The sequence below is a fragment of the Garra rufa genome, chromosome 22 (genome assembly GCF_049309525.1).
Source record: "Garra rufa chromosome 22, GarRuf1.0, whole genome shotgun sequence".
Classification (NCBI taxonomy): Eukaryota; Metazoa; Chordata; class Actinopteri; order Cypriniformes; family Cyprinidae; genus Garra; species Garra rufa.
In genome coordinates this window covers 17,963,134-17,989,257 of record NC_133382.1, presented here as the reverse complement: position 1 = coordinate 17,989,257, position 26,124 = coordinate 17,963,134, and the positions used below count along the sequence as shown (strand labels likewise).

The 26,124-nt window shown below is 38.2% G+C and overlaps 1 protein-coding gene across 1 annotated transcript; it reads left to right on the top strand.

Annotated features, from left to right (window-relative positions):
* Positions 1–171: 171 nt before the first annotated feature.
* Positions 172–25,114, top strand: kif20bb (kinesin family member 20Bb). The gene is made up of 31 exons (XM_073827868.1): positions 172–244; positions 465–567; positions 667–756; positions 2,829–2,948; positions 3,051–3,189; positions 3,290–3,474; positions 3,586–3,643; positions 5,152–5,349; positions 5,534–5,645; positions 5,737–5,808; positions 5,886–6,035; positions 6,165–6,327; positions 6,437–6,697; positions 6,797–6,933; positions 7,183–7,309; positions 7,660–7,864; positions 7,944–8,005; positions 8,099–8,218; positions 16,231–17,159; positions 17,319–17,457; positions 17,547–17,669; positions 17,759–17,816; positions 17,922–18,035; positions 19,172–19,275; positions 19,363–19,488; positions 21,385–21,558; positions 21,683–21,877; positions 22,446–22,520; positions 22,629–22,767; positions 22,880–23,016; positions 24,826–25,114. The coding sequence occupies exons 2-31, from the start codon at positions 466–468 to the stop codon at positions 24,919–24,921; spliced, it is 4,710 nt and encodes a 1,569-aa protein (XP_073683969.1). The 5' UTR covers positions 172–244; position 465; the 3' UTR covers positions 24,922–25,114.
* The last annotated feature ends 1,010 nt before the right edge of the window (positions 25,115–26,124 follow it).

Genomic DNA, 26,124 nt, shown 5'->3' with positions numbered 1-26,124 from the left:
CCACGTGAGTTAGTTGAGTTTTATGGGTCATGTAGTTCGCATATGCCATTTTGCCTTAGTTTCGTTACTCCTGTCAGTGAACTAGAACTACAAAATATTTTACTTCCGCTTTGGGGCGGAGCTACGTCTGTAGCGAACTCTCCGATTGGTCCGATTTGAACAGAGAGACCCGCGAGTGCAAGGAAGAAGCATGTTAGCGATGTAAACGGAATAAAAGAAAATCGAAACAAAGCGAAAAGAAGAAGTAAGTAAAATTAGCGAGGATAAAAACACGATTGATGCTTTTACATTCTTACATGTGATTCAAAATTGTTAGTATAATAGGATAACGTCTCAGGTAGGAGCTCATTTTATTATGTTCTTTGCGTCATTATTGTTTAAATTTAACGTTAGTTTGTAGCTACTTAAATCTTTAACGTTACTATCGTGTAATAACATAATTTTTATCTAACTTTTACTATCAGGATGATGGAATCGTGTTTAAATCATAAGCCTGAGAGAGTTGGCTCTATAACGGTTGAAGACCTCAGGAAAGATCTTTTCGACGATTTCTCCAAGTTATCAAGGGTATTTATTATTATCAAGCATATCTAATGTTTTAAAGCTCTCGAATCTGATTTAGTTTGTAAACTAGTCTTTCGTTTCGCATATTTCTGTTTTCAACAGCCTTCGGTATCGCTGGAAAAAGAGCATTTGCAAGTCTATCTTCGTGTACGTCCATTCACCACTGCAGAGAGGACAGGAGGAGAATCACAGGTGTCTGCAAAATTCTGACATATTCTATACATTTTTTTAAATTTACTTACAGTTTGCTTTTTATTGTATGGATATGGTTTTGGGACAACATTATGGAAGCATATGGCTAGCAAATTCAATTTAAAATGTAATAAGCAGCATGTTTTTGTGCGTCCTGTTGCCGAGCCCAGCACTGATGTAATGATTGACAGGTCTGGGGCATGATCGGCTCGAAATGCATTTTCAAATCCACATTGACCTAAACTATATTCATCATGGGGTATTTAATGAAAATGCAATTGAAACGTCTTAAATGTAAGTGTCAATGCATTTAAGAAAAATAAAAGATATTTACATCACCATTTCGCTACCCTTCTGCTGCACCTTTGGCTCAGAATGCATTCTGAAATTCTCAATGCATGTTGCTATAATTATCACACATATTATGATGAAAATGCAATCCTAAGTTCTACCACTAAGTCTAGGGAGAATTTAAATGATAATTTACAGATTTTGCTTGGACATGTTAAACATATACAGGTATGTGCCAAAAAAAATTGAATATCGAGGGAAAGTCCATTTATTTCAATAATTTGTTTCAAATAGTGAAACTTACTAACTTATGATGTTATATTAGTTCACTACACACAAAATGAAATATTTCAAGCCTTTATTTGTTTCAATTTTGATGATTATGGATTAAAGACAAAAAAAAATCCAGTATTTCACAAAATTTGAATATTTCATGTGACCAATAAAAAAAGGATTTTAAATTTAAACACATGTTGGCCTTCTAAAAAGTGTGTTAATGTACTGTATTATGTCCTCAGTACTTTGTTGGGCCTCCTTTTGCACTAATTACAGCATCAAGGTGGCATGGCATGGAGGCGATCAGCAGTTGAGGTGTTATGGTAGCCCAAATTGCTTTAATATTGGCCTTCAGCTCGTCTGCATTTCGGGGTCTCTGTTCCCTCATCTTCCTTTTGACAATGTCCCATAGATTTTCAATGGGGCTTAAGTCAGGCGAGTTTGCCGGCCAATCAAGTACAGTTATTCCATGGCTATTAAACCAGGTACTGGTAGTTTTGGCTTTGTCAAAAAGCTTGTCGGCATCAGGAAGCCTGAAGTGCTCTAAAATTTCCTGGTAGACAGCTGCGTTGACTGTGGACTTGATAAAAGACAATGAACCCACACCAGCAGATGACATGGCTCCCCAAACCATCACTGACTGTGAAAACTTCATACTGGACTTTAAGCAGCTTGTCTTTTGTGCCTCTCCGGTCTTCCTCCAGACTCTGGGACCTTGATTTCCAAATAAAATGCAAAATTTGCTTTCATCTGAAAACAGGACTTGGGACCACTGGGCAACAGACCAGTACTTTTTCTCCTTAGCCTGGCACAGACGCTTCTGACGTTGTTTTTGGTTCAGGAGTGGCTTGACGCATGGAATTCTACAGCTGTAGCCCATGTCATGCAGACGTCTGTATGTGGTGGTTCTTGATGACACCAGCCGCAGTCCACTCATTATGAAGCTCCCCCAGATTTCTGAACCGCCCTTACTTGACAAGTAAGTCACCGCCCTTACTTGACACTTGTGCACCTTTTCCGGCCACATTTTTCCCTTCCTCTTAACACTCTGTTAATATACTTTGATACTGCGCTCTGTGAGCATCCAGCTTCTTTTACAATTGCCTTTTGAGACTTTTCCTCCTTATGGAGGGTGTCAATGATGGTCTTCTGCACAACCGTCAAGTCAGCAGTCTTCCCCATGTTTCTGAAGCCTACTAAGCCAGACTGCGACAATTTAAAGGCTGAGGAAACCTTTGCAGGTGTTTTGCGTTAATTAGCTGACTAGATTGGGACACAGGGAGCCTACAATGTTGAACTTTGTCATGATATTCTACTTTTGTGAAATACTGGATTTAATTTTTTAATCTTTAATCCATAATCATTAAAATTAACATCATTTAATTACAGAAATGCATTGCCATTTTACATATTGCATTGCCATTTTGCATATTGAATTTTGCTACCCATATGCTTTAATATAACATGAGGTTATAAAGTGAATGACAAATGTTGTCTACAAACAGGAGTGCATCTCAATTGAGCCTCCAGATACTGTGGTTCTGAAGGCACATAGAGTATCTCTGACAGCAAGACAGAGTGAGAGATTCAACTCGCAGCTGGCACAAAGATTTCAGTTCTCACAGGTATGAGGATGGCCACAATCTTGTCTTTTATTGCAAACAGGCTTCAGTGATATTATCAAGTGTGTTTCTGCTGTAATATGATTGCTGAATTCATTGTTTTAGGTGTATGGTCCAGAAACAACACAAAGAGCGATTTTTGATGGAACAACCAAAGGCCTTGTGAAAGAAGTCTTGGATGGAGGGAATTCCTTGATCTTTACATATGGGGTCACCAATGCTGGGAAGACATTTACTTTTCTTGGTAAGAATTTTGTACTATGAGATGTTTGAATTAATTATCTCTTGCACTATATGTATATATAGCTGCCTAGTGCATTGTCATGTCTACTTGTATGTTGTAGGCCCTGATTCAGATGGTGGGATTCTGCCCAGGTCATTAAATGTGATCTTTAACAGCATAGAAGGCAAAATTTATTCTCAAAATAACATCAAGCCTCACAGATGTGTCGATATTACAAGACTCACTAAAGAGCAGCAGGATGAGGAAGCTACAAATAAGAGAAACCTTCTTCGCCGACTTAAAGATGTACGATGATTTTTTTTTTTACATTAAATTTTTTAAAAATTGTATATTGTTTTTTAGCACAGAGAAGTACTTTACTAATACTCACATCATGGCTGTTTCTTTGTTTATCAGATTGACCCCCAGAAATCCCTGTCTAGCATGTCCAGCTCCAGTTGTTCATCATTTGAAAGTAAGCATTATTACAGTTTTTTACAGACGCTAGGACACATTTCTCAATACTTAGGTCACTTTTGCAAAACTCTTCACACAATTCTCCTAACCGACTTTCAGCTTGGCAAAGCAGTTAATTTCACATTCAAAATGCACTACAACTACCAAAACACTTTATTCAGGTCTCAAATAAACTCATTCTTCCAGAACACTAGCAAAGGTTGACAGTCGACAAACACACTTTGTCACCCACAAAACAATGACCTAAAAAACACTAACAACATGTAGCATTACACAGTGTTTTCTTGTGTAAAACAAGGACACATCTCTGTTAATAATTGCAATATATATTGTTTATAACTGCAATATATGTTACTGGAATGAATCAGACATGATGCAGAATTCGTCAATATTTTATGTCGTTTATTTATTTTTTATTTTTTTGCACTAAGTAATTCCAAAATACAAGAATTTGTATACACACCATCCACTGATACAGATACAATAGTAATGCTAATCTACTCACATTTTTAGATTTGAAATATGTTTCAATAAAATATTGCTGTTGAACTTTGCTGTCTTATTCAGTTTTGCATTATGTTATTGTTTTGAACATGAGTTTAACAGTTTTGAAAACAGTATGTAAGCACATGCAAAATGTCCTGTACGTACACAAATTTTTGGCAGCTATTGTGTCTGAGTGAGAAAAGAATACATGAAATTTGAGAGATGTAGTTACTGAATGCATTTTGTGCCAAAACAATGATAATTGATCTTCAGTTTAGCCCACATAGACTTCTGTTGTGCTCACTGTGTGAAGAGTTTCGCAAAAGTGACCTAAGTATTGAGAAATGTGTCCTAGCGTCTGTAAAAAACTGTAAATTTTTTCATGTCTTTAGTCCCTTTCACACTAACAGTATACTAACAATAAATTGCTGATCATGTAGGAAGTGGACCTTTTCAAAAATACCGGAAATTACCACTATTTCTGGAAATTACTAGTATTTCCGGAATGCACCATTAATTTACCAGTGAAGTCTGTGGTGTGTGTGTGTGTGTGTGTGTGTGTGTGTGTGTGTGTGTGTACCTGGTATTCATCACGTTGTGGGGACCAAATGTCCCCACAAGGATAGGAATACCAGTAGATTTTGACCTTGTGGGGACATTTCTGAGGTCCCCATGAGGAAACAGGCTTATAAATCATGCACAATGAGTTTTTTTGAGGAAGTAAAAGTATGCACAATCTCCTGTGAGGGCTAGGTTTAGGTGTAGGGTAGGTGTAGGGCGATAGAAAGTACGGTTTGTACAGTATAAAAACCATTACGCCTATGGAATGTCCCCATAAAACATGTAAACCCAACATGTGTGTGTGTGTGTGTGTGTGTGTGTGTGTGTGTGTGTGTGTGTGTGTGTGTGTGTGTGCGTGCGTGTGTGTGTTTGTGTTTGTGTGTGTAAGAGGCTTTTGACTTTGAAATAGTCAGTTAATATGAGATTAAATACTTTTCTTTTTTGTTTTCTTTGTTCCAGGCTCCACCTCTAGTGACATGAATGGGGACAGTGTCTGTTTGGATGATACTTCTTATGTAAAATTTTCTGTGTGGGTCTCCTTTTGTGAAATCTACAATGAAAATATCCATGATCTGCTTGATGTTGTTCCAAATGGCTCTCACAGAAGGAATGCTTTGCGGCTAGCCCAAGATGTTAAAGGCAATGCCTTTGTCAAAGGTAACCAAACAAATTGTTTTCTGGGTTGAAAGTCTAATAATGAATCATTAAAATAATAATAATAAATAAGTGTTTACATTTAAATATTTCATAGAAATAGTTAATGCATTATCAGCATACAATTTTTATGATAATTCATCTTTAGTTATTTATACATTTTGTCTGAATATTTTTTTTCCTCCAGATCTAAAATGGGTTCAGGTTAACAGTGCAGAGGAAGCATTAAAAGTTGTGAAAATCGGAAGGAAAAATCAAAGTTTTTCATCCACCAAGCTCAACAATGTCTCTAGCAGAAGGTGCTTTTTTTAAACAACTTTAGTGTTAATATTTAACTTGATCATTTTATTACATTTAAAAATTATATAACTTATTACTTTTCTCCATTAGCCACAGTATATTTTCCATTCGGATCTTGCGGATTGATGATGTGGGTGTTCCTCGAGTTCAGGCAATAAGCGAGTAGGTGACCTCAATCCCAACATGCTTTAACATGGAATCTTTGATTGATTCATTCATTTATTTATTTAATTTTAAAGGTTGTCATTATGTGATTTGGCTGGATCTGAGCGATGTGCAAAGACTCAGAACCAAGGAGACCGCTTAAAAGAAGCTGGAAACATCAACACTTCTTTGTTAACGCTAGGGAAATGCATCAATGCTCTGAGGCTCAACCAAACACAACCCAAGTGAGAAAATATCCACTTTTAAAACAGTTAATTTGTGGGCTGCATTAGATGCATTTGTCTTCTATTTCATTAGTCCTGTGAATTTTCTGTATGAAATTTGAGACTCAATTAATATGTCTTTTTGCACAGGTTTCATCAGCACATCCCCTTCAGAGAGAGCAAACTCACACATTATTTGCAGGGTTTTTTCTGTGGCCGTGGAAAAGCCTGCATGATCATCAACATTAACCAATGTGCTTCAATGTATGATGAAACGCTGAATGTCCTCAAGTTCTCAGCAGTGGCTCAGAAGGTTTGCATGAACCTTTATTTGATAATGATTATCAGCTGCACTAATTAAAGGCATTCTACTTTCTCTTCGCTATTTATTTATCTTGTTGTTTGACATTTTGCCTGTATAGGTGGTGGTACTCAACCCTAAGCCAGCTCCTAGCATTGCGCTCAAGAGATCTGCCAGAGATGTTTCCATGATAATCAATAATGCTGATAAGAAGGATTGGACTAGGAGAAGCTCGCTCATGAGCTGGGAGATGAGCCTAGAGGATGTGCAGGAGGATGAAGATGATGAAGAAATGGGTGAGGATGATGAGGAGGAGGAGGAGGAGAGTGACGATGATAACATGGGGGACAACACTGTCCTGGATGCTTCGGAAAATCAAGAGGTGTGTGAGGGTGTCTTTTTAAGTTTTCATGAATGCATGTTTTAGTTTTCAATGTTATTTTAGATTATATGATATGCTAATATGATACACTTGACACAGCTTCAGGTGAAAATTGAAGAGCTCAAAGAGAAGCTGTCCAAAGAGGAGTCTGAAAAATTAACTATGGAATCTCGTATTCGTGAGGAAGTCACTGCTGAGTTTATGGAGCTCTTTTCTAACATGGAAAAAGACTACAAGTAAGTCAAACAATACATATAGACAGATGTAGAATTCAGATCCAGCCTGACAGTTGGGAAATTGCACAGTGCAAATTTGCGTTCAACAAAGATTTTTGGTCATATTTGTGCCAATCCTTTACTCGCATAATTCTTTTGAATCAGAAACTTCAACAGTGCAGATAACATGGTACAAGTCATTTTTAGTGACTTTCTCTTGTGTTTAGTAATAAAGCACTAATAAATATGCTTTTTTTTTCAATGTTTCAGTGAACGTCTCCAAAGACAAAAAGAAATTGTTGAGGAAAGAGCAGAAAGGAGGCTTGAGATACTGAAGAATCTGGTTAACGGAACTAGGGAAATGGCCGCTGTTAGCACTGACGAGAATGCTGCAAAGGTGAATTTATTTAATAAAAAAAATAAATGAGGACATAATCAAGTGTCATTTATGTCCGCCTGTTTGATTATAGCTGTTATTTCTTTTGTCTTTAAAAAACATTTTTTTCAGGGACTGAAACTTATTTTTAACTTCTTTATGATCCTCAAACCTGATGGACCTAATTAAGTAGGGTTTAATAGCTAATGGCAGGATTTTTTGACCGTTGAAAGATTAATCTATATAGATCTAGATGCATTTTATAGATTCAAGAGAAAAGCTGAGATCTGTATCAAGGTACACATTTAACACAATGCCACTGAAATGACATCTGAAAAAAATCTCTTTTTTTCTTCTCTCCATCCTTATAGGAGGCTAAGATTGAGCTTTTAGACAGCATGATTGAGGCAATGCGAGATGATCTAGCTAAGATAAAGGGGGATGCAGAGGCAGTACAGAATTGCTTGACAAATGCCCCTGAATCACCCAGAACAATCAGTCATCTGAGGACACAGCTGGAGGAGATGAGAGAGGAGCTTCTCAAAAACCAACAACTTCTCAGTCTTAAATCTAACGGTGTGTTCACTTACCATGAAGGGGAAAAAGTCAGTGTGTCTATACTTATGACATGTCTAATTATATTTTCTCTTTTTAGATTTTGAAGCAATGTGTGTTCAAATGCAGGAATCAAGGGACCAGCTTCTCCTAGCAAATAGTGTAAGCTAAAATAAAGTTTTCTTTAAAACGTCTAAGGTTATTGTCAATAGATTGTTTACATGGAGTATCTGGCTTCTGTTGTGTCTTTTTTAGAATTTTGAAAACCAGAAACTGAGATGTCAAGAACTTATGTCAATCTGCCAGGAGAAAGATGACATGATCTCTACGTTACAGACTGCTTTTGACCAAAGTGTGGAGGCAGCTACTAAAGATGTAAGTTTATAATGCACTATTGTTTAAAAATAGTCTCTTATGGTCACCAAGGCTTTATTTATGTGATCAAATCAATACAGTAATATTATGAAATATTAATACAATTTTAAATAATTTTTATATTTTAATGTATTATAAGATTTATTTATTTTTTTACTCTTGTGATGGCTAAGCTGAATTTCAGCAGCCGTTATTCCAGATTTGAGATTTCAGAAATCATTGTAATATGCTGATTTGGTGCTAAAAAGAACATTATTATTATTATTGTTTAAAACAGTGGTGCTGCTTAATATTTTTGTGGAAATCATGAGTTATTTATTTTTTAGATTTATTTAATAAACAGAAGTAGGGCTGTGCGATATGGACAAAAGAAACCTATCACGATTTTCTTGAACAGTATTGCGATTTCGATTTTAATCACGATTTTGACACAGACATGTTTTACAGTGTGAATCTAAAACATTTTTTTAAAGGAAAACAATTAGATCTTTATCAAAGACCTGTAACATGTCTCTAAAACAGAAGGCGGAAAAAAAAATCACCTAGCAGGTGAAAAAAAGTTTTTTTCACCTAGCAGGTGAAAAAAAGGAGCGCCAAAAAAAATGTAGGCGCACCCAATTTCTTTTTAGTAATGCACTGATCTTGATTCTTCATGGCTGATTCTGACAGCAGATGTTTTACAAGCACATGATCAAAGTAGGCTACTCTTTCAATATTCAAAGTGCAAATATTTAAGCAAGATGGCGGCGCGTGCACACACAGCGGCTTCTCTCTCTCCCGACCAAACAGTGTTTTCGTGTTTTTCGTCCTGTAAGTCGCAGTGTTTTTGTACGTCTTCGTCGCTTTTATCTGCCCTTAAGCTCGTTTATAGCCGAACATTTTTGCTCGACATCGGCAGAAACAAAGTTTTTAAATTGAACTCTGTGGACGCTGAAGAGCTGAATGATCTGGGCCTGCTCCGGAGGCCTACTCAATCACCGACCCCCACTCCTGCACCTCGCCCACAATGGAGGCGCCTCAAGCGGTGTGAGAGGAAGCAGAAGAGGGGTAAGCGCGGAGGTATCCGAGCTAGGCTAGCGGCTAGCCCACACAAACCCGCTATCCCTTCCATCGTTCTGGCCAACAAACGCTCATTAGACAACAAACTGGACTACATCCGACTACTACGTTCATCTCAAAGGAATGTAAAGGACTGTTGTGTTTTTCTGTTCACGGAAACATGGCTCAGCGACAGTGTCCCGGACCGCGCCATTCAGCTCGACCAGCTGACATGCTATCGTGCTGACAGGGTTGTTGTCACGGGGGGTAAGACCCGCGGTGGCGGACTTTGTGTTTATATCAATGACGCTTGGTGCCGTGATGCTGTTGTAGTCTGCAAATACTGCTCACCAGTGTTGGAATTTATGGTTATTAAGTGCCGGCCTTTCTACCTACCGAGGGAATATACAGCTATACTGCTGTGTGCTGTGTACATCCCTCCCACCTCCAACAACAACAGGAGCGAGGCACTATATGAACTGTACCAGCACATCAGTGAGCAGCAGACAGCTCACCCTGATGCTTTTCTCATCGTGGCTGGGGATTTCAATCATGCAGACTTAAAGAGTGTGTTTCCAAAAATACAGCAACACATTGACTTTCCAACACGGGGAAATAACACACCTTGTTTACACCACCCAGAGAGGAGCTTACAAAGCTTTCCCCCTCCCCCACCTCGGTGCCTCTGATCACATCTCTGTTATGCTAATGCCCTCTTACAGACCGCTTGTTAAAGTCACCAAACCGGTTTGTAAGCAGATACAAGTGTGGCCAGAGGGGTCTTCAGAGGCTTTACAGGACTGCTTTGACACCACAGACTGGAATATGTTTAAGCAGGCTGCCACTTACAACAACACCACTGACCTCCAGGAGTACACAGAGACTGTTACAGCCTACATTAACAAATGCACTGAGGATGTAACAGTCACCAAAACCATCACTGTCCGTGCAAACCAAAAGCCATGGATGACAGGGGAGGTCTACAGGCTGCTGAAAGCTCGGAACGCTGCCTTCAGAGCTGGAGACGAGGCGAGCCTGAAGACAGCTAGGGCCAACCTTTCCCGTGGCATCAGAGAGGCTAAGAGACAGTACTCCAGAGGAATATCTCGTCGCTTCAATGACAGCAGAGACACACGGAGCCTGTGGCGGGGCATGCAGACCATCACAGATTACAAGCCCCCTCCACAGACCTGTGACAGCACCATCTCCCTGCTGAACGAGCTGAACACCTTCTTCAATCGCTTTGAAGTGCAAAACAGCACCACTGCACAAAAGACCCCACCCCCTCCTGGTGATCAGGTGATGACTTTGTCCCCGGACAGTGTGAGGAGATCCCTCAGCAGGATCAACGCTCGCAAAGCTCCGGGTCCTGACAACATTCCTGGTCGTGTACTGAGAGACTATGCAGTGGAACTCACTGATGTCTTCACAGACATCTTTAACATCTCACTCTCCCAGGCTGTTGTCCCCACCTGTCTCAAAGCAACCACGATCATTCCAGTACCAAAAAAGTCATCTCCTTCCTGCTTTAATGACTACCGTCCAGTTGCACTTACCCCCATCCTCATGAAGTGCTTTGAACGGCTAGTCATGCAGCACATTAAATCTGTCCTTCCCCCCTCACTGGACCCCTTCCAGTTTGCGTATCGGCCCAACCGCTCGACCGATGATGCCATCTCCACTGCACTCCACTCAGCACTCACACATCTGGACAAAAAAGACTCATATGTCCGAATGCTGTTCATAGACTTCAGTTCAGCATTTAACACTATAATCCCCCAACAGCTCACACAAAAACTGATCCAGCTGGGGCTCAACACCTCACTGTGTAACTGGCTGTTGGATTTCCTCACAGGAAGACCACAAGCAGTACGGGTCGGCAGTAACACATCCAGCACTATCACTCTAAACACGGGGGCCCCTCAGGGATGTGTGCTGAGCCCCCTCCTCTTCAATCTGCTGACCCACGACTGCACTCCGTCACACAGCTCCAACCTCTTCATCAAGTTTGCGGATGACACGACTGTGGTGGGTCTCATTAGCAACAGGGATGAGACAAACTACACAAGTGAGGTGAGCCACCTGGCCACGTGGTGCGGAGACAACAATCTCTCTCTGAATGTGGAGAAGACGAAGGAGATTGTTGTTGACTTCAGAAGAGCGCACACTCAGCATGCTCCTCTGACCATCAACGGTGCATCTGTGGAGAGAGCGAGCAGCACCAAGTTCCTGGGTGTGCACATCACTGAGGATCTCTCCTGGACAAACAACACCACTGCACTGGCCAAGAAAGCACAGCAGCGTCTCTACTTCCTCCGCAAACTAAGAAGAGCAAGAGCACCAGCCCCCATCATGTACACATTTTACCGAGGAACCATCGAGAGCATCCTGTCTAGCTGCATCACTGTGTGGTTTGGAGCCTGCAATGCGTCCTGCCAAAAAACTCTCCAACGCATAGTCAGAGCAGCTGAGAGGATCATTGGTGTCCCTCTCCCCTCCCTCCAAGACATCTATAGCACACGTCTCACCAATAAAGCCCTCTGCATAGCAGCCGATCCCACCCACCCAATAGACCTTTTTCACAGAAACCGGAAATACGCAATCGCAGGGTATGCAGACTTCCTGTGTAATGTCAACACAGCAGAAAGCCGGGTAATTTAAAATTAAAATGGAGAGCGTCTACACAACTTCCCTCGCTGGTTTGCCAAAGATAACTTTTGCCGACCTCATAAGAGTCGTGTAGGAAAACTCCGTCACAAAGAGGAACAAATTGGATAAAGGATATACATTTTTCCACTAAGAGTTTATCCGCGTTTAGACACGCTTAACGTGGCTTAATGTACGTAAAAAACGACCAGGAAACCCCAAATTTCTGTCATTACCTTACTTGGAACAAACACTAACTACTATCAAAAGAACGAGCCCTTATTCCACAGATAAAGTGCATAATATCACATTAAGCATTTTCTCCCCCATAGAAGCCCATTATAAGGAAACAGCTTGGTTTAACTACCTTAACAGCGACCAGGGAAGACCACACTTCTGTTAAATTTCACTTATAATAAACACTTTCTGTTCTCAAAAGAACGAGCTCTCATTCAGCATATAAAGTGATCGCCCCCCCCATAGAAGTCCATTATACAAAAAAAAAAGCTTAACGTAGCTTAAAATTTTACTTATAATAAACACTTTCTGCTGTCAAAAGAATGAGCTCTTATTGAGCATATAAAGTGAATAATATCACGCTTTTCTCCCTATAGAACTCCATACAGGAAAAAAGCTTAACATGGTTTGTTATAATGGACTTCTATGGGGGGCGATCACTTTATATGCTGAATGAGAGCTCGTTCTTTTGACAGCAGCAAGTATTTATTATAAGGGAAATTTAACATAAGTTTGGTTTTCCCTGGTCGCTGTTGAGGTACGTTAAACCACGTTACGCTGTTTCCTTATAATGGGCTTCTATGGGAGAGAAAACGCTTAACGTGATATTATTCACTTTATCTGTGGAATAAGGGCTCGTTCTTTTGATAGTAGTTAATGTTTGTTCCACGTAAGGTTTGACAGAAACTTGGGGTTTCCTGGTCGTTTTTTACATACATTAAGCCACGTTAAGCGTTTTTCACGTTGTTTAACTGGTTACCGGCATACCGGGGCGGAAATAGGTTTACACAGCAATTACGTATTTCCGGCGCAAAATACGGAAGTTGTGAGAAAGGTCTATGCAAAGCTTCTTCAGCCTGCTGCCATCAGGGAGGAGACTGCGGAGTCTCCAGGCCAGGACCAGCAGACTGAAGGACAGCTTCACCCATCAGGCTGTCAGGAAGCTCAACTCTCTCCCTACTCTGCCCCCACTCCCCTCACTCCCCTCTTCTGCCCCACAAACTTTCTGAACTCTGAAACACACACACACGCACACACTGACCTGCATCAGTCACTTTGTGCAGCATTGGTCTGCCAACTACCTCACCTACTCATAGACAGTTACAAGACTGCTCTGACACTTTTACAAATTACAAGCTCTGTTGCACTATATTGTTTACATGTTTACATGATTTGCACTCTCTACCATGTGCCCTTACTTGTATATTGTGTTTTTCATTTTATATATTATGTTTATTTGTATTTATTCTTTGTATCTAATGTTACTGTTTGTATTTAATGTTTATTAGTATTTATTCTTTGTATCTAATGTTACTGTTTGCCTTTAATGTTTCTGTTTGTATTTAATGTTACTTGTATGCACCATGGGTCTGAGAGTAACGCAATTTCAATTCTCTGTATGTCCTGTACATGTGGCAGAATTGACAATAAAGTTGACTTTGACTTTGACTTGACTTTGAAATAGAGACCGAATTTTTCAAGTATGATACAGAACTATAGACAACTACACAATATATTTTTTATAGCCCACATACTAATAACTGCCTAGATATTTTATGTAGCCTAATTTGCGCACATTGAGGAGTCTGCGTTTTACTTTTGGTTTCGTTTTAACGATCGTGCAAGACTCTCAAAGGCGCTGAGCGTGCATTCTACAATAAAAGAGATTATTATAACAAAACCATTTGAAATATGAGAGGACACAAACAGGATTTTGAAAAGCATGTCCCCAGTGAAAATTACGCCCCTGTGTGAGTGGAACTCTGCCGCTGAGTTACCATCTGATGTCGATGAATGCCGCGTTGTACAGTAACGTATATGGACACGGAGGCGCCAGAATTGTATCTGACAGAATGTACGCTATAGCACGAAATATATTATATTTCTTCAAAAGCGGTTTGTGGAGACCTTTTATTTTTCACAATCGAAAAAGAGAATGGCGAACCTGTCACTGTATCAGCTCACAGCAGTCTGTTCAGTAGTTAGGCTACCGAAAGTTTGGTAAAGAAATGAAACCAAGTCGAACCACAACAGTTTCTCGCACTCGTACGAATGGTCCCAAATATAATTTCAGGTCACGCAGATTAAATTTTGGGAGCATATGCGACCAAAACGTTCACAATTTCGAGCCCTGCCTAGTAAAGGTAGAACAAAAAGACAGAACAGACCTATGGCAAAACGTAAGTATGTGTGTGCATATGTGCGTGCGTGTGTTTGAAAAAACAACAACCCAGACCACAGTGTCCCACATAAAAACAATTATAACACTGGCAGAGTCTAGCTGCTTTCTGCAAAGAAAACCAGCATGACCATTTCTGGTTTCAAGCATGAACGTTGGCATGTTCTTGCTCTCTGTTTAGGCGCGCTGTGTTGTGATCGGTTCAAATAGCATGCTGCAGGAAAAGTATCAGTCGAGTGCGTGCAAAAAATCGTGCTGTAAGGCGATTTAGAAATCGTGCATGTTCACAGCCCTAAATAGAAGTTGTTATTTATTTGTTTATTTGAAATAGTAATATTTTTTGACAACTTTTGGTCAATTTAATGCACCCTTGATGAATAAAAATATGAATTTTAATAGTTGTGCATGTTGACCAATTCCAATTTAGTAAGGCTTGCTTCTCACAAAATAATCTGTTATTAAGAGTGGTGATCTACAAGACTGACCGGAAATGAAAATTCTGTCTTTAACTCATTTAATTTCAATCCTGTATGCTGTTATTTTTAGTTTTCCATTAACACAAAAGGAGAATTTAAGTATCTTGCCACAACTCTTTCCAATGAGCAAAAGTTTATAGTGACCAGTACGTTAAAATAAAAAAAAAAAATGCATGAAAAACACCATAAAAGTAGCTTGGCTTATTTTACTATATTCAGGGTCTTAATATAATAGCTTTGTGTCCGAAATAGTCAAACATATAATCACATAAAATAGTAGTAGTCATGTGTACCTTTTATGGTGTTTTTGTCCTTTTTTTTTTTTTTTTTTTTTTTAGAGATTGATAGACGTCACTAACTAGCTTTTTGAAAGTTCTTGAATTCTGCTTTTGTGTTCTAGGGAAAACTTTTGAGGTGCTACACATATATTTAGTTATACATTTGGACTGTAATGAATAGAAAAATGAATGTTTTTTCTTTTTTTTTCCAATGTACAGAGGGCCTTGCTTCTGCAAGACCTGAAAATGAAAGATGAGCAGCTGAATGAACTTAAACTTGAGCATTGTTCCCTTGAGAAAAAAGTGTGTGATCAGTCTGATAGACTGGCAGCGCTGACTCATGTGCATGAAGCCACTGTAGCAATGGAGAGAGCAGAGGTCAACAAAGTTACAAATGAGAACAAGGCTCTTGCCAGTGACCTACATGTACTTCAGGAAGCAGCCAATGAGATGAGCTCAAAGCTCAAAACTATGCATATGGAATTGAGCACTCAAACAAAGATTGCCAATGAGCATTCAGAAGAACTTGCTGCAGCCAAAACTTTGATTAAGGAACATCAAGCAGAGTCTTGCAGTCAGTCCAAAACTATTGAATCCTTAATGATGGAGGTAGATTGTTTGCGTCAAGAACTTCAGCTCCGCCAGCTCTCACATGACAAAGCGGAGGCTGAGTGTGAGAGGATGGTGGAGTTATCTCATGAGAAGAGCCGACAGATCAATGACCTGGAGCAGGAGGTTAGCCAGACCAGAGCAAACACCATAAAAGTAGCTTGGCTTATTTTACTATATTCAGGGTCTTAATAGAATAGCTTTGGGTCTAAAAAGGTCAAACCTTTAATCACATAAAATAGTAGAAGTATTAGTAGTAATAGTATTTTACTATATTCAGGGTCTTAATAGAATAGCTTTGGGTCTGGAAAAGTCAAACATTTCATCACATAAAATAGTAGTAGTCGTGTGTACCTTTTATGGTGTTTTTGTCTTTTTTAGAGATTGATAGACATCACTATAAACAATCATTGTATTCAAAATAGCTTTTTGAAAATTCTTGAATTCTGCTTTGTGTTCTAGGGAAAACGTATGAGGTGCTACGCGTACATTTAGTTATACATTTAGACTGTAATGACTCATGTTTTTTCTTTCTTTTCCCATGTACAGAGGGCCTTACTTCTGCAAGAACTGCAAATGAAAGATGAGCAGCTGAATGAACTTAAACTTGAGTGTTGTTCACTTGAGAAAAAAGTGTGCGATAGACTGGCAGAGCTGACTCATGCACATGAAGCCACTATGGCAATGGAGAGAGCAGAGGTCAACAAAGTCACAAATGAGAACAAGGCTCTTGTCAGTGACCTACATGTACTTCAGGAGGCAGCCAATGAGATGAGCTCAAATCTCAAAACTGTGCAAATGGAATTGAGCACTCAGACAAAGATTGCCAATGAGCATTCAGAAGAACTTGATGCAGCCAGAGCTTTGATTAAGGAACATCAAGCAGAGTCTTGCGGTCAGTCCAAAACTATTGAATCCTTAATGATGGAGGCAGATCGTTTGCGTCAAGAACTCCAGCTCTCACATGACAAAGCGGAGGCTGAGTGTGAGAGGATGGTGGTGTTATCTCATGAGAAGAGCCGACAGATCAATGACCTGGAGCAGGAGGTCAGCCAGACCAGAGCAAACATGTGCCAGCTGGAGGACCTCTGCAGTCAGCTTAAATATGAGCGTGATGCCCAGGCACAGGAGTACCAGAGCCTACTGAGTCGTTATGAAGCTCAAAAGTTAGTTGTGACCCAAATAAAAAGCAACTCTGAGCTATTGGAAGAACTGACTGCTCTGAAACATCAACAGGGGAGGATAGAAAAACAAGAGCAAGACTCCAGAGGTGATTGTTGGAAAACTCTGCAGGACAAACTCATTCAAACGCTGAGCAAACTGAACCAGCACGAGGATGTTCTGAACATAGTGAGAACAATTCTAGAGAATGAGATCTCTAAGGCAAGAGATGAGGCCAAGAGAAGAATAACAGCGATGGAGAAAGATCTAGCTCATAAAGACACAGAACTAGAGACTAAAGCCCAAGAGATTTCGAAGTAAGTTCTACTTCTCATCCAAACTTTCTGATAACTCAAGAAGTAGGTCCTCATTTCTGTTGAGTTAGTGCTTTGTTTTCTATTCACTAGATCTTACTACTCATTCTTTTCAACTGTTTTTTTGCAGTTCATTTGAGTGATCTTTTGGTCTTTTTATAGGTTGAGAGAACTTGTGAACGATGGGCTGAATAAGATCAAGACCTTGAGTTGCGATTTGCAGCAGGTGGAGAGGGAGCGATCCGATGTCAGAGATCAGTTATGTGAGGCTAACATGCAAAAGGAACAGCTAGAGAAACAGGTTAGAGAAATTACTGCTTTGCTTCTTTGTTAGTGTGATAAAAGTGATTTAAACAGGTTTTTTTAAACAATGCTTTTTTATTCCCTTAGATTTTGATCTTAAGTGAAGAAAACAAAATGTTTCAGCAGAGGCTATGTGAAGCGAATGAGCTAAGAGATCAGGCTGGACACAGTTTGAGCTGTAAAGAGAAATCTATTGACCCACAGCAGACTGTGAGTACTACTCTTTGTCTCAGCTTTGTTCAGTTTGTGATGTTATCAGGTGTAAAATGCTGGATTATTCTACATCTTTTCACTCACAGGTAAAGTCTAAGCATGTCATAAAAGAAAACATACAGCCTTTCCAAACAACCTGTCAAGGTAACCTATGTGTCTTTTCATTTAAACCCCTTTTTCTATAGCACCAATTGGTGTTAACAAAATCGGCTTACGTTTTGTCCTTAGTAAGATCGATTTTGTTCGCAGATCCTTTGGCAGAGCAGAAGCTGATTGAGGGGACGTGTGTGAACTTAAATAAAGAGTGCACACGGACAGATGACAAGGAATTGCTGGAGGCCGAGATTGAATCCATAACTGAAGGTGGCTGAGTCTGTTCTAATTGTAATTCGTATAAATCTCTGCTAGACAACGTACTGTGAGAAGTCAGCAAGATTCAGTTTAGGGAATCCAAAACGCACAGTTACTTCAATGTCAAGTAGATACAAGAATAAAAAGGTGCTAGTTTTTTTTTTTTTTTTTTTTTTTTCATTATCAGCAGTATTACTTTATTAGTCTCATTAATCTGTGTTTTAATGTTCTATTTCAATTAATTTAAATGCATTAATCTATATGAACACATTCTATTTATGTTCTATAACTATATCTCTAAATGTAATACTGATCAAACAGAAATATTTACAAGGAAATGAGACAACTAATTTTAATTTTTTTAATTTTTATAAAAATATATGTGACCCTAGACCATAAACCCAGTTTTAAGTAGCACAGGTATATTTTTTAGCAATAGTCAAAAATACATTGTATGGGTCAAAATTATAGATTTTTCTTTTATGCCAAAATAATAAGTAAAGATCATGTTCCATGAAGATATTTTGTATATTTCCTGCATAAATATATCAAAACTTAATTTTTGATTAGTAATATGAATTGCTAAGAACTTCATTTGGACTTTAAAGGCAATTTTTCAGAATATTTTTTATTTTTTTGCACCCTCAGATTCCAGATTTTCAAATTGTTGTATCTTGGCCAAATATTGTCCTATACTAACAAACCATACATCAATGGAAAGCATTTATGCAGCTTTCAGATGATGTAAAAACCTCAATTTAAAAAAAGTACCCTTCTGACTGGTTTTGTGGTTCAGGGTCACATATAAACTACTATTTCCTTCCTATTTATTTATATTTATTATTTATTTATGCTTGGAAGAAAGTAATTCTTTTTAGCATGGATGCATTAAATTTATCAAAAGTTACAGTAAATACATAATGTTACAAAAGATTTCCTTTTTAAATAAGTTATTTTCTTTTAAACATTCTATTCATTAAAGAATCCTGAACAAATGAATCACACTTTATCAACAATGATGAGAAGAAATGTTTCACTGGTATCATATTCTGGTATCATAGTAATGCTGCTTTGGTTACACTGTTCAGTTCACTTGTAACAATGTCTCACCTATAACTCAAACTAAGCTCAAACATCTCTGGTCTCAGATTTAGCAAAACTGCAGGAGATATATCAGAAGAAAAGTGTTGGTGTCTCTGATAAAGCTAAACAGGTACAACGGAGAGCTTGTAGACCTGTGGAAAACACAAAGGTAAGAACCTGGAAGTCTTTGATCCTTCCGACTTTTCCACAACTGGGTTTTGCCAGCAGTAAAAAAATATTTCTTTTGATGTTTCAGCAGCCTAATGAGGAGCAGGCAGATGATAAGCAGGAAAAGGGGCTGGATGGAGCAGCCGTGGGGAAAGTGGCTCAGGCAGCAAGGCGACTAGAGGGTGACCAACAGGACAGGCTGCAGCTGGAGCTGGTAATAGGATCAGCCTTTCCATCTCTCTCTCTCTCTCTCTCTCTCTCTCTCTCTCTCTCTCTCTCTCTCTCTCTCTGCTTCATTATTTTCTTTTTCACAGGCTTGAGGGCAAGATTTAGCTCTGAATGGTAATTTATTTACTCAGCAGGTTTCTACGTTATCACTTTTGTGGTCCGAGTGACCTTCCAACAGGAGGAATGACAGGACTACAGAAGGACATTAATATAGCAGTGGAATGTGCAAAACTCTTTATTTTGTTGAACCATTAATTGACTACTCATTCTTATCTAAGCCCTGTGTAATTCGATTCAGGACAGGAATGATCTAATAAGACTTGTTTTTGCATGCAAAAGCATAACGTAATGGAGAAGCTATGGAGGGCAAAATTCTTAAATGTTGGGCTATTTTTTTTACTTGACACGCCACCTTGCAAGGTCTAATACAAGTCCAATGATCTGAATAGTGCATAAAATATAATTCATTTGATGATGCATTTTCTTCAAGAGCATTTTACCTAGCACTACTGGTAAAATATATTCAACAAGTCTAGATCAGTATCAGCTACTATTTTTTTTTATTTAATGGTCGATCTTTCTAAAGAGCAGGCTAGCCAGTACAACAATTAATACATTTTACAATAATTATTTAATGACAGTCCTTTCACACAGTATTTGCTCAGAATCCACCAAAATGTTTTAAATTGCACTACTCAGAATTTGAATTTTAAAACTTACACTAAAGCTATGTTCACACAGTGCTCAATTCTGAATGTTTTTTTTTTTTTTTTTTTAAGATCAGATTTGTTTGTATAGCTGTTTACATTGTTGTTTTAAATGTGGCTAATATCAGATTTACAGTGTAAACAGATCATGGTTCTGAGCTGGCCCGCATATGCAAAAGAATAATACGAACAGGGTTTGCAGGTTTTCACATCGGTCTAATTGCTTCTCAAACCTAGTTCAAAACTAGCCCAACCATGATCAGGGGGATAAATATCGCATTAGATGGGCAACAATGCGGCAACCCACGGCAACAATGAAAAAAGTAGTCTGATTAAGCAAGAAAACTGAATTTGGCAACACTTAAGCAGCACGCTGTAGTAAACACGAAGGACAAAAAGTAAGCAGTTATGCATTTATTTATAGTGTGGTCTGCTGCAGAAGGTGATATAAAAAATAAAGACAAGGATGTGATAAAAAACAGCAGAGTTTTTAATTTTTTATGATACGATCCCTCATGTTTTGCTTGTATATAGAGTTGTCACTGTAATACTTATGAGTTCTGACACATCACACTTTTACTGATTACCTTTCCCAACTATCGTGATACCTTTGGGTACGTAAAATCGTGGCATTATGACAAATGTCAATCTAGAGTGACGTAGAAGTCGCATTAATTACAACATGACTGTTCACACTGTGGTCACATTGCAAAACATCTGACCTGTGTCGGATTTAGTACCACATAAGAAAGTGGCAAAAATCAGAATTGAAAAGATCAGATTCCAATGCGGTTTGTGCTGTTCACACTGTCATGACAAATACAGATCTGAGTCACATGTGAGCAAAAAAATTTGAGCCACATTTGCCTGCAGTGTGAACATAGCCTAAGTGGAATCACCATTTTTATTTGGCAAGTTGAGGAATGTTATTGGCCAAAGCCTAATAATTTCTAAATTACTAAATATTGCCTCATTGATCATCCTGACCAGTGTAACAGCCTATCAGTAGTTAAGATTATTAGACAATTGGGAATAAGAGGAGCTGAAGGATGTAAAATGCTTTAAATTGGTAACAATGTTTTATGATAGTGCTAATATTTTTTTTAAAACATTTGAATACAATTATTATTTATTAAATATTTTTTCTTCTTCACTTCCCTGCATACTAATTACAGGACATATTAAAGCAGCAGCTGGCTGAGGAGCTGGATACCACTGTGAAACAACAAAGGGAAAACGATGATTTGGCTGGTTCTCGTAAATCTGATAACCAGAAAGTTGACAGTGCCAAACGGACATCAAACGTGAAGACAGAGAATGAAGGCGACTCTTTTGTTCAAACACAAGAGGTCAGTAGAGTGATATTAATTCAAAATGCTCAGAGCTTATAAGAAGCATTAGATCATACAAAAACTGATCTGTATTGTAGTTGGTTACTGTGAATATATAATATTTGTTGGTTATCATTTAAAGCAGGTGACATTACTCAACTCCTCTGTCCTGTCCACAAAGAGTCTCCGGGAAGAGCGCTTCCCCAAACCCGAGCTAGAAATCAGCTTTACACCACTTAAACCTGATCGAATTAATGTCAGGAAACCAGGAGAAGAAGAGTCTGTCACGATAAAAGTCCGACGTACAGCCAGAAAGAGAAAGAGCCCAGAGATGGAGGTATACAGACAATTTCTATAGTCTATAAACATTTTTTTTTTTAATTATTCTCGTTCTAAAGTATTTCTCGAGTTAGAATTTGCTCTGTGTGAGTGCAGTCAACATAAAATACTTTTCAGCATAAATGACTAAAAAATTCATAGTAGTCACTGGTCAGTAACCTTGAAACTAGTCCTGCATTAATTTACATTTTATAATAAAAACCTATTAATTGATTTAAATATATAAACATGATTAATCATTATATTCTTTCCATAGTTAACACATTCAGTTCCCTTTTAAGGAAAGACAACTTGAACATTTTAATGTCATGATAATGATTACATTTCACAATAAAAATAATGCAAATATGTTTACTTTTGGGTTTAATTTAAAAATAAATTAGCCATAAAAGGCATCTTTGTATTGCAGCTACAATTAGTTGCAGTAAACTCTAAATGTTCCAGTCTATTTTTGGAAACCCCTGTTAAATTGTAAGACATTTAAAATTTGAACACTGAAACATTAATCGCGTGTGCTAACGTGTCATATAATGCAACATGTAATCATATAACTTGTGTTATTCTAGAACTCTGTGGACTCGAAAAATCGAAAAAACCGACGGCTGAAGGTGAACAACAGGGAAAACATGCAGTCTATTGAGGTAACTTTCTGTCCATTAATACACCTGTGACATCTCACGTCTTTCTCTGTAATGTTTATTCGATAATACACTGAGCTACTTGTATTCTGTATTTTTGCACCTTACCAGACTCCCACAGTGCAGGGGAAAAAGGTGAGTCAATTAAAGCAGAAAGACTCCCCTGCCAGCCTGAAAGGTAAAAAAGACGGAGCCCTGCAGAAGATTGGTGACTTTATCCAGAGCTCTCCAACCCTCTTTGGGAGCAAAGGTCAGCGCTGCCTCTTAATTTTACACTTTGTCAATGGCATCGATTGGAGCTCTCTGCCAAAAGTGTTTCATACTGTATCTCAGCATGACCCAACCTTTAACTCCCTCCTCAGCCAAAAAGATCATGAGCATGGTGAATATTAAATCCCCCGAACCGCTGAATCCTTCTGAAAACAGCAAACCCAAGAGATCCAAACGAAGGCTCTTCAAGACTCAGGTTTCGTCCCCACTGGACATACCCTCTTTTCCTGTAAGTAGTGTTTCTTGTGCGTAAGTTACGTATGAGTGAATCATAAGCATGTTTGAATGAATGAGAAGCATATCATAATGTTATGACAACTATATAACAGTTTAAAAAGACAAGGTTGATTATCAATCTGTTTTAAAGAGCAGGTCATATGGTTTTTCAAAAATATTATTCTTCAATATAAAGAATCTGCAAAGTTGTAAATCAAAGAAGTGCATGATACATATCTCTCAAAAGAAAGTCGACTCTGAGCCGCTTAACAAGTTGTCATATTTTCTAATCATCTGCCTGTTACCGATATAAGTCACTTGATAACACATTAGCATAATCCCTGCCTGCCCGTGAAATACAAACAATCTGACCTGCCCACAAACACTTCTAGTTAGTGTGTTTACATCATGTCGAGAAGATACTTTGTTCTGCACTGTGAAAGCGAATTTTGTTTTCACTGCTGAATAATGATAATGTGAAGAATCAGTCGTTTAAATTAATTTTTTCGACTATACAACAGCAATAGAATTTGAACCTTTTGTTGTTTGCTCTGCATTTTACAGAGAACTGCTTCTCTAATCTTGTCGACTTCAACAAGATATTCGTTAAATGCTTGTCCATAAAAGATAAGTCCATACCTTCTTTATTTAAACCAACAAGCGACAATATTGCTAATATGTATTGTTACCTACTGCAGCTTTAGGTTTCCAGGTAAACCACGATTTTACTGTCTTACTGAAATACTTCTGATAATTCGCTGTGATCCCACTATTTCCTAAGAATGTGTCGATTAATGTAGACTGCCGTTGTTCTAATTACTTTAAGGGAGGGGTTTCCCAATCTTAAGCGCAGAACTGCTTTGAACGAATCGTTTCAAACTCATTGCAAAATGATTCTAATGTTAAATGTATATTCTGAAAAAAATGACAATGTTTTCTGACCTTAGATGCATTTAAACCTGTTGTAGGGGACTGCAAAAAATATTAGGACACTTTAAAATACCGTATGACCTGCTCTTTAAAAATTGTTTTAGTTTCAGTAGTACTTTTTATTTATTTATTTTTTTGTAATATTTTTATTTCAACTTAATATGCAGAATAAATTAAGTAGTAAACCATTATATTTAATTTCCTTGAACATTGGTTTCTGTGGTGCTAAATCATTTTAAGTAACCTGAACATATGGGCACTAGATGTATCATTTGAACATGTTAGTACATAAACAATGCCTTATTGAAAGACTGACATTACCTGGCGATGTCATGCTTTGGGGAAAAAATTGAAGTTCTGAAGCCATGTTGAATATGAGTAAAAGAAATCTGTAATACATTATGTATTGAGGTGTGTGTGTGTGTGTGTGTGTGTGTGTGTGTGTGTGTGTGTACCTGGTATTCATCACGTTATGGGGACCAAATGTCCCCACAATGATAGTAATACCAGTAAATTTTGACCTTGTGGGGACATTTCTTAGGTCCCCATGAGGAAACAGGCTTATAAATCATGCACAATAAGTTTTCTTGAGGAAGTAAAAGTGTGCACAATCTCCTGTGAGGGCTAGGTTTAGGTGTAGGGCCATAGAAAATACGGTTTGTACAGTATGAAAACCATTATGCCTATGGAATGTCCCCATAAAACATGTAAACCCAACATGTGCGTGCGTGTGTGTGTGTGTGTGTGTGTGTGCGTGTGCGTGTGTTGTGGTACGGAGGTACAGTTTGAATTGTATTTGTTCAGGTCTTAAAATGTTTAAAAAGAAATGTGAAAAGCCATGCATCAATGCTGTCAGGTGAATGTGTATTAAATTCCTTAAATCATTTTACAGATTATTGGCGGCAGTGATGATGATAAAGAGAGTGATCATCTCATAATCAAGAGAAAACTCAGAACAAGAACTGCCAAGAGATTATGCGAATATTAATTTGATGGCCAGGTGTAGTTTGTTATTTTTTTTCTTTAAAATTGTTTGTCATATATTTTGTTTGTTTAATATCTGAATGTTGTTAAAGAGTTGTTACATTTTTTTAATGTACACTGGAAATGTTTTTTTTTATATTGTTATGTTATAAATGTTTTATAAATGTAGTTATTGAACAAAATGTGACAAAAAATGCTGTCCATAAAAAAAAATGCTTAAAAGCAGATGTCATTCGGGTTGCATTTCTTATGCTTAGAAATATAAGCTCAATATGCTCAAAGCATTACAGTCATTACTGTGATGTTGGATTTCCTTTCATTATATCCTTTTAAAAAAAGCCTCCGGTAAGGAAAGCAATTCCAAACAATCAAGGTGAAGGGGATGAAGAGAATGTTCCAGATGAATGTTTGGGGTCAACGTATTGTATGATAGTCATTTATTTCATCTGTCAGTAAATGGAGGGTGGCTGTCATCAGAGAAGAGTAAGTAATACATTTTACCTGCTCCTCGTGATCTCTGCGCTCTACACTAACACAGGTCACAACTGCACTAATACACTCCACACTTCGCGAGGTGAAATAAATGTGACATTGAAAACGAACCGTTTTTTTGTAGGTGTGTTTGCGTGTCAACGCTGTTGCAACTATGCCTGCTTGCATTTGCAACTTCCATTGTGGTAGTAGGTTATGAAAGTGTGCTGTCTTTATTGGGCTTGATAAAACTTTCCTTGAACGTCCTCTGAGACAGCCCTATTTTCTAGGGACAGTCCTCCCTTTTATAGCACAACAACACCCTGCAAAAAGCCTGACCAACATATTCTGGGTACCACAGAAATCATGTAGTGATTTTCACCAATAAAGCGGGCTGCAAGCCACACTGATTATTTGTTTGCATGTTGCTACTTTATGAAAAACTTATCCTGAACAAGAATGAAGCACTATTATAATCAAAACTTGCATTAGGTACACCCCAATGTGAATAAATAATCAACTAAACAATTACATTTGCAGAAGGCACGTACTTTGTGCACATAAGTCTGAGGTTGAAAGTATACATACACCTTGCAGAGTCTGTAAAATGTTAATTATTTTACCAAAATAAGAGGGTTCATACAAAATGCATGTTATTTTTATTTAGTATTAACCTGAATAAGATATTTCACACAAAAGACATACAGGTCCTTTTCAAAAAATTAGCATATTGTGA